Here is an 8,802-nt window from a genome sequence, read left to right on the forward strand (position 1 = left end):
TCTGCTCATGCTCAAAGGGGAGCACCCTCAAATTTCCCTCCCATCCAAACCTGCGACAATGCCCAAGGCACAGTCTCTCCACAAAAATTACCATAAACACAGCGTGAAAAGACACCCTATGAGCAGGAGTATCTAGAGCTTATAAACAGCTCTAAATGAAGAAAACTTAATAGAAAAAAAACAGGCAAAGGAAACCCAAATATATACAGGAAACACATGAAAAGGTGTTCAGCCTCATTAGTAATCGAGGAAATGCAAATTAAAAATAGCAAAGAGAATCACAGGCGGCAGGCATGTAAATTGGAGCAACTCTGAAGAGTGATGGATAGAATCTGGTTAAGCAGAAGACGGCCACATGTTACCACCCAGAAACTTCACTCCTGGGCGCCGTGCTCCCGCCCCAAATGTCTAAAATAGCCCCATTCGTAAGGCAGCCTGGCTCGACTCCACACTCTATTACACTATGAGGTATATTTGTGCAACAGCGTACTCTACAGAAGTTGAAATGAGTAATCCAGAACTAGGTGTATCGCATTGGGAAAAAAGCAAGTGCAGGAGGGTAATACAGTGGGATATCATTTGCGTAAGTTTAGGACACGCAAAACTCTGCTACACGCTCTTGGTGGATCCATGGACACAGCCAGATGAGAGCATTCGCGAGGACAGACATGACCAGAATGGGTGTTTCATTGGGGGGAGGAGAGGAGATTTAAATCACAAAGTGTGCTCAGAGGGCTTCAACTCTGCCTAGGATGTTTTATTGTGATCCAGTCACTCATTTACGAATATTTATTAGGGCCTGCGATGTGCCAGGGACTACTCTAGGCCCTGGGAATGCCACGGTGAACAAAACCAACCAGGGTAAACCAGAGGCCATGGAGGGGAGGAGGGAAATTAAAGAAGCGGCCCCTTCCTTGGAGGACTCAGCATTAGGTAGATCAGCTAACAGCCGTCCAACAACTGCTGAATAGATAGAGAGCTGGATTTGCACTGTAAGGAAGGTTTGTTCCAAGTGCCTTGGAGAGGACCTGGGTGAAGAGTTGCGGATGGTTTCATGGAGGAGGTAGCATTTTGGTTGGTCTTAGATCCATCACTAAGGGCACAGGAGAGAGAGCATGCCTAGCAGAAGGAACAGGCTATGCAAAGGCACAGAGGTGCAGAAGCCAAGCATGGCAGAGCTGTTGAACGGGTCATATTGGGAAGGACCTTGGTTTCACAGGTGTAAAATTTACTCCAAGCTGTGGACTTTCCTGATGTCTGGGTGAACCTAAGGCATAGGAGGGGCCAGGGTAGGGGGTCCCTCTCTCTCTTCTCTCTGGCTGACCCCCATGGGGGCTGTGCCCTGTGTCCTTCCCCTTCCAGGCTGGCTGGCAGATCAGCCAGCTGAAAATAAAAAAGAAGTGGATCTTCCCAGTGTCCTGCAGCTTCTTCTCCCTGCTCTCTGTGCTCATGACTGGCTGCTTCCTGTGGCAGTATTTCCTCCCCAAGCTGGCGACTGGTGAGTGCAGAAACCTTGAGTTTCTCCCTACCCCCGTGGATCCTTGTGGGCTTTGAGCTGCCACTCCTGATCCCAGGGTTTAGGGGGCTATCATAAGATTTACACACAGACACTCTGGCCTCCACTGAGACTGCAACTCTAACCGTGTGTCATTGGGCCAGTCATATGACCTCTCTGTGCCATGATGTCCTCGTGTATAAAATGAGGATCCTAATGCTACCCCCAAACCTGCTGGCTTCAGAAAAAGTGATTTATTCTTTCTCATGAGTCTGTAGGCTGGCTGGCAGTTCTGCTGCTGTTCTAACCTGAGCTCTCTCCAATGCAGTGGGCAAGTCAGCTGGGAGAGCTGGGTCTCTTCCTCCATGTGGACTTTCTCACTCAAAGTCACTATACCAGCCTCATCTAGGAGGGGGCAGTATTCCCAAGGGGCAAAGGCCCATTAAGGCCTAATTTTGGAAGGCCCAGGATCAATGATCAATCCGGCCTCATTCTTTTGGCCAAAGCAAGTCACAAAGCCAGCCAGAGTCTAGCTAGAGGTGGGAGGAGCTAAAATAGTTTACGGTCACAGTGAACCTCCAGCCCTGTCTTGGTTCTGGGCAGTGTTGGGAACAGTGGGAGGATCTGAAAAGGGTGCAGCTTTTCAGGGTGCTTGTACCCTTACCATTCCACACTGTCCTCAGAGATGAGGGGAGGTCTGGGGACAAATGGGATGCTCTTCCAGCCAGAATCCTGTCCAGCCAGGATTCTGAGTTCCAAGGAAGCCATACAGCCAGACCAAAGCAAATGAGACTCAAGTCCCCCCCATGCCTGACACATGGTTCTAGTGATAGAATGAGTTCTCCCTTGTGGTTTAAGCCTAAAGCCTAAGTGAAGCCAAATCCACTTCTCTACCCAAACATATAATCAGAACTGGGGAGAGACAGATGGACACATGGCTGAGCCCGCCCTGAGGAGCTGGAACTTGTCTAAGCCTGCTGATCACACGGAGGGAGGAAGCTGGCTGCGCAAGAGAGAAGGGCTGCCACCCGGAACTGTGGCCTAATTGGTATCTTGAAGGCCAAGCAGCAGGTGGCCCGTGTGGAACTATCCCTTCTCCTCCGGGCATACTCTGCTCTTTGTTCCTTGATACCCTGATAGCTCCTGGTGAGGCTGTTGCCAGCTGGGAGGGTCGGGCCCAAGGTATGGCTCTGGCCTTTGCTGCCACCTTCCCACCTCTTCTAGGATGACCCCTAGACTCCTGTCCTGATCTCTGTCCCCTTCTCACCATGTGACATTCCCTGCAGGTTCCTTGGGACCAGAAGCTACCTCTGCCCCTGTGAGGATGTGTCCCCAGCACCCTGAGCCTGTGCCCCTGGCACACCCCCTCCCCGTATTGAAGGAGGCCCTAGAAAAGGTCAGTGATGACCCAGGAGGGTGTGTGCCAGGCCTGGGTGAAAAGGGGGAAGGTACACTCTCTGCGCCAGAAGTAGCATTCATTCATTCATTCATTCATTCATTCATTCATTCATTCTTCATGAACTTTTGAGCACCGACTCTGTGCTAGACACCAGGGACATGGCAGAAAGAAGATAGTGTCCTGTTCTTAAGAAGCAGCTACTAGTCTGGGAGCGAGGGAACAGTCAAGACAATAAACAGTGAAAGCACAGGGATAAGTGTGAGGACAGAGAAAGTTTAGGGGACTATGGGGGCACACAAAAACTAACCTTGGAGTCAGGGAAGGCTTCTGGAGGAAGTGATGTCTAAGCTGAGGTGTGAACAACAGGAAATATGAGGCTGGTGTGCGTGTGAATAGTAAGGGAGCTTGGGGGAGGGAAGAGTGTGCTCCAGATAGAGGGAACAGCATGTGTCAAGACCCAGAGTCAGCAGAGTAGGTACAAGGCACTATGAGGAAATTCAGTCTTGTGGGGCCATAGGTGGAGGGAGGAGAAAGATGAGATGGAAAGGATGACAGAGCCCATATCTCAGAGGCCACTGCAAAATAATTAAAGACACCCCCCCAACATAACTTTTACCATTGAGGATGACCTAATAGCAGAGGAGGTTGTCAGGTAGCTCTAGTCTGTGCCAGTCAGACCCCACCTACTTGGGTCACTCACCTGAGGAGGCATACAGACAAATGAAACATGATCAGACAGGTAAGAGCAGCAGAGCGGTCCTGAGGCTCACTGGGCTCCCCTCCAGCAACCTGGTGGGGGGAGAGTGGAGAGGAGCCAGGCGGGGATACTGTGTGCAGGGTGTGGTGTGGGAATGGGCAGGCTGTGCAGGTGACAAGTGAGGTGTGTCTCTGCACCCACATGCTGAGTCTCCTGCTCTTCTCCTAGGTGGACAGGATCCTCCGTGAGGCACTGTCTGCCCCAGGGCTGGCTGCCATATCTGCAGTTGTCATCCACAATGACACAGTGCTCTGGACTGGGAACTTTGGGAAGAAGAATGGCTTAGACCCGGCTTCTGGGCCCCCCAATGAGTACACCATGTACCGGTCAGCAGGGCGACCTCCAGGGTCCAATGGAGGGGTGAGGGATGGGAGAACAGGGGAGAGCTAGGAGACAGGGGAACTCAAGAGAATCATGACTGGGGGTCCAAGCTGCCAGGGCCCTTTATTAAGTCCTGACAATTTTATAGATGAGGAAAGTGAGGTCTAGAGAGGACCAATGCGTGCCCAACATCACACCACGGACTCCCTTCTGGAGAGCCCTTAGCCCCAAACCTCCCTAATTACAAGAGGTTCCCTTGTGTTCCATCACTCACTCACTTCCACGTGCCACAGTGGGACCGTAACCAGTTCCTAGGCTCTTGGCCCAGGTCCCTGTCAGTTGGCAGCAGTGGCCCAGATGTAAACCACTGGGGACATTCTGCTGAACACCCAGAGTCTCCCCTCCTAGGTGCTCCCCCAGGATCCTTAAATTTCACGATGCAAAGTGAACACACTTGCTCCCAGAGATACTGTGAGGATTACAGGAGTTCCATTCACACTGCACCTGCCATGGGCCAAGCTTGGGGACAACAATTATACTTTCTGTCACTTATTGAGCACTTACTACCTGCCAGGTATGTTGCCAAACACTTTATATGCACGATCTTGTTCAACCCTTTCTAAAACCTGTGAAACAAACAAGGAAGCTGAATCTCAGAAAGTCTAGTAATTGTCCAAGACCGCTCAGCCAGTGAGAGGCAGAGGCGTGAGCAGCCCCGGTCTGTCCCACAGTGGGAAGGGCCTGGGGGAGGGCTGCCATGGGCAGATGCTCAAGAGTGTCCACCAGCCCCGCCCCACTGCCTCTGGCATATTCTCAAGCATCCCAGAGCCAGTTCTGCAGAGGCTGTGAATTTCCATCAAGATGTCGAATAAGGTGGACTCGGTGCTTTTTTAGAATGTTAGCAAGTTGGAGACTGGGGCGCAGGGTAGGGATGGGTTATGGGGCCAACAGGATGCCCTCTGCACCCTTGTGCCCCCAACATTGTCCAGGATCTCCAGTGTCTCCAAGATCTTTCCAGTTCTCATGCTGTACCGCCTGTGGGAGGAGGGCATCGTAGCCTCTCTAGATGACCCTCTGGAGCGGTATGCCAGCACCTTCACCATTAACAACCCATTGGGCATGGCATCAGCCCCCGAACAACAGAGCCTGATGGATGGGCTGGGGGAGGTGGGCCCAGCCCCAAGGCCTTCTCCTGTCACCCTCCGAAGGATGGCCAGCCAACTCTCAGGTGAGTGGTTCTGAACTTACCTTGCTCAGCCTCAAACAATTCAGGTGGGGGAACTTAGGAGGGGACTCTCATCCAGCGAGGATGGGCCCACTCTCTGCTCTGCTTACTGAACTGGCCAAAGTCTCCCCATTCTCACTCCTCTCCAGCTACACTGGCTGTTCCACACGATTCCTCAAATAGTCCAAGACATTCCTGCCTCAGGACCTTTGCACTTATTCCCTCTGCCTGAGACATTCTTTTCTTACAAAAAAGAGTGACTCTCTCACTTTCTCCAGGTCTCCCCTGCTTGAGGGTAACCTCTGTGTGGCCTTCCTCTGACCAAATTACTTTTCTCTGTAGCATAAATATTTATTTGCTTGTTGTCTATCCCCTCCACTAGAATGTAAACTCCACACGGGCAGAGACTTTGCTCACTACTGAATCCCCAGTACCCAGAACAGTGGTTGGCACAAAACAGAGGCTTGAAATCTATCGTTGAGTGGATGGATGGAAAGAACCCCAACCCCATGATACATCCAATATTTGTTACACCTAATAAACAGACAAGTCCAAGTGGTTAGAAAAGTCCAAAGCTGTTTGGCCAGTGATCTCAGGAATTTTATGGAATCAAACTTGTATAGTTGATGATAATAATTTTTTGAGTGGTTACAATGACCAGATGCCATGCTAAGCATTTTATTTTACCCAATCCTCACATCTTCCCTATGATAGAGGAATTATTTCCCTCACGTTAGAGGCGAGGGGATGGGGGCTTGAGAGGTTACATAGCTTGCCCAATAAAACACAAGTAGGGTTGGAGTCCATGCTAGACTATATTTTTAAGGTAACTTTGTTGTTCTCTTTCAACCATGGAAGGTGGGGGGGAAGTGCACCCAAAAGCCCACATCCACTTTCAGTTGGACCAGTAGGTCTGACCACTGCTCCTCCCCAGGGCTGCCCAGAAGGCTCCGATCCACCTCGCTGCTATGGAGGGGCAGCACCCAGGAGGCCCTGAGCCTGCTCCAGGATGATGTGCTGGTAGTGGACCCGGGAACCAGGTGAGGAGTGCGCCCTGCTGCTCTGCCAATGTTAGGAACTTCCCAGGAGACACCACCACCCTGGGAGAGAGACTGCATCACCTCATTCCGAGTGGTCAGAGCCAGAAGAGACCTCGGGGTCACTGAAAACAACCCCTATTCCAAAGCTGGAAAGACCTCAGTCCAGGGAGGGGTGGTACAGCAAGGCAGGTTCTGTTTGAACCTCGCCTTCTTTCCATTCATCAACTCAACATTTATTGAGCACCTACTCTGTGCCCAGAATATGCTAAACTGAGATACAGAAGCGAACTAATCCAACCAGGTCCCTCCTCACGGAGTTTGCATTCCTGTGAGCCAACAGTGAACATTCTCATCAGTGAACAGAAAAGCAAGATAAATGCACATTTTATCAAGTGCCATCATGGAAATAAATGGGATACTGATGAGATAGGGAGTGGATAGCTGGGGTGGCCGCTGCACAAAGCAGCCTAACTCTGCAAACAGTGGGGCTGGACAGAGGACAGCTGGTACTCCCCTGCCTCGGAGGCACTCTTCCAGCCCCGTTGGTCTTTTTTTTTTTTTTTTTTTAAAAAGATGCCTCCCTTTAAAATTTCCCCATCTGCTTCTTCAAATGCTGAACCTCAGGCCCCACTTCCCTGAGGAAGAAAGGACCCAGGTAATGCTCAGGCACCTGCAGGTTGGAGTCCTCCTTTCGGCTCTGCCACTAACTTGCTGTGTGACCTTGGAGGAGGCACTTTGCCTCTTGAAATCTCACCTTCCTCATATGCAGACAAGGGAGGCTGGGCTAGAGTTCAGGAATGTCTAAAAGGATTTGTGGATTTTCATCTGTCCTGCGCTTTCTTGAGGCACTATTTTAGAGATGCTGAAATTGCACCTCCTCTGGGAAAGGAGAGAGACCTCTTATTGGTGTCTGCCATGGCTGGGGAGAAGGGAGGGGTGACATCCTGCCTCCTGTTTCTTCTCCGTGAGCTACGTGATTGCTATAATTCCACCTCCACCCCCCAGCAGCCTAAGACTCTAGTTTTCCATTTGCTAAAGTAAATCATACTAAAGTGTAAAGAACCAATAAAATTTGTTTTACCACTTTCTCAGGTGCTTTGCCCAGCCCAGCTCTCCCCTTACCTGCTGTGTGACCCTGGACAAGTTTCTGCCCCTCTCTGGGCCCTCCTCTTTCCAGATGTAGAATTAGTGCTGTCTGTAGTCCCTGCTGGGTCTGACCATCTGGGATGCAGTGAAGCAGGTTCCTTCTCTGACGGACCCAGTCCAATGAAACTCTGGACAGTCTGAGCAGGTGGGAAGTGGGTATTCAGGGCCTGGAAATGTTCATAGTGGGCTGCCTCCCAGTCTCCACCACTCCCGTTCCAGGTGCCATTACAGCACCCTGGCCTTCTCGCTCCTGGCCCACGTCCTGGCGGCCCACACGGCTCAGGGTGACTACCAGCGCTGGGTCGCGGAGAACGTGCTGGAGCCGCTGGGGATGGCGGACACCGGCTTCGACCTGACGCCTCCCGTGCGCGCCCGCTTGGCGGCCGGTTTCTACGGCAGCGGGCGGCCGGCCCCGCTCTACGACCTGGGCTGGTACCGCCCGTCGGGCCAGATGTACTCCACCGCCGCCGACCTGGCCAAGCTGGCCACGGCGCTGCTGGGCGGCGGGCGCCGGCGGCTCCTGCGGCCCGACACGGCCCGGACGCTGCTGGCGCCGCTGCGCGCCTGCCCCGGCGCCTACTTCGCCAACGAGACCGGCACCCCGTGGGAGTTCCACGCGCAAAGGGGCTACCGCGTGGTCCGCAAGGACGGCGACCTGGACGGCTACGCCGCCACCTTCTCGCTGGTGCCGCCGCTGCAGCTGGGCCTCGTGCTGCTGCTGGCGGGGCCGCGGCCACCCGGGCCCGACCTGGTGGCGCAGGCCTACGACGCGCTCCTGCCGGCCGTGGAGAGGGCGCTGCGCGAGGCCGAGCGCGGCCCCGCCCCGCCGCCCAGCGCGCGCCCCTTCGCGGGCTACTTCACCTTCGCCAACCTGACCTTCTACGAGGTGCGCGCGGGGCCGGCGGGCGAGCTGCTCCTGCGCCAGTTCGGGCCCCGCATCGAGGCGCTGGTGCCCCCCGCCTTCCGCACCCTGGCGCTGCGCCACCTGCGTGGGCGCGTCTTCCAGCTGCACGTGGCCCGAGAGTTCCCGTGCGCGCTGCCGCTCGGCGACACCTGGCTCTCCCTGGAGGCCCAGCACGGGCAGCTCGTCAACTTCTACCCGCTGAACCGCCAGGGGCTGTCCCCGGGCTTCGACGTGCCGGGACTAAACACGTACCGGGTGCTGCGGCTGCTGCGCAAGCCCGCCTTCAAGACCCAGTGACCCTGGGCTTGTCCCGAGCCTCCCCCGCCTCGCCTTCCAGCGTTTCCAACCTAGGTTTGGAAGGTAAGGCTCCAGGGATGTCCAACAGAGAACCTGAGTAGTTGACAAAGTTGGGTAGAGGGCCACTGCTCAAAGTGTGGCCCCCAGACCACAGCCGGTTTGCAAACTGTGTGTTCTCCATGGGAGAGGGAGACCTAAGTACAGAAGCCTAAAGCATT

At 53.7% G+C, this 8,802-nt stretch overlaps 1 protein-coding gene across 1 annotated transcript; it reads left to right on the top strand.

Moving 5' to 3' along the window:
- The first annotated feature begins 1,365 nt into the window (after window positions 1-1,365).
- Window positions 1,366-8,584, top strand: LACTBL1 (lactamase beta like 1). The gene is made up of 6 exons (XM_087820798.1): window positions 1,366-1,498; window positions 2,782-2,891; window positions 3,820-3,977; window positions 4,962-5,200; window positions 6,132-6,237; window positions 7,603-8,584. Exons 1-6 carry the CDS (start codon window positions 1,450-1,452, stop codon window positions 8,582-8,584), a joined length of 1,644 nt encoding a protein of 547 aa, XP_087676924.1. The 5' UTR covers window positions 1,366-1,449.
- The last annotated feature ends 218 nt before the right edge of the window (window positions 8,585-8,802 follow it).

The sequence above is a fragment of the Miniopterus natalensis genome, chromosome 9 (assembly GCF_054644295.1).
Source record: "Miniopterus natalensis isolate mMinNat1 chromosome 9, mMinNat1.hap1, whole genome shotgun sequence".
In the NCBI taxonomy this organism is placed as follows: Eukaryota; Metazoa; Chordata; class Mammalia; order Chiroptera; family Miniopteridae; genus Miniopterus; species Miniopterus natalensis.

Excerpts from the sequence above, each read along its gene's own strand:
- LACTBL1 (XM_087820798.1), top strand. The coding sequence starts at position 1,450 with ATGACTGGCTGCTTCCTGTGGCAGTATTTCCTCCCCAAGCTGGCGACT. Across the intron at positions 1,499-2,781 it reads CCTCCCCAAGCTGGCGACTG|GTTCCTTGGGACCAGAAGCT; the intron begins GTGAGTGCAGAA and ends CATTCCCTGCAG. Across the intron at positions 3,978-4,961 it reads AATGAGTACACCATGTACCG|GATCTCCAGTGTCTCCAAGA; the intron begins GTCAGCAGGGCG and ends AACATTGTCCAG.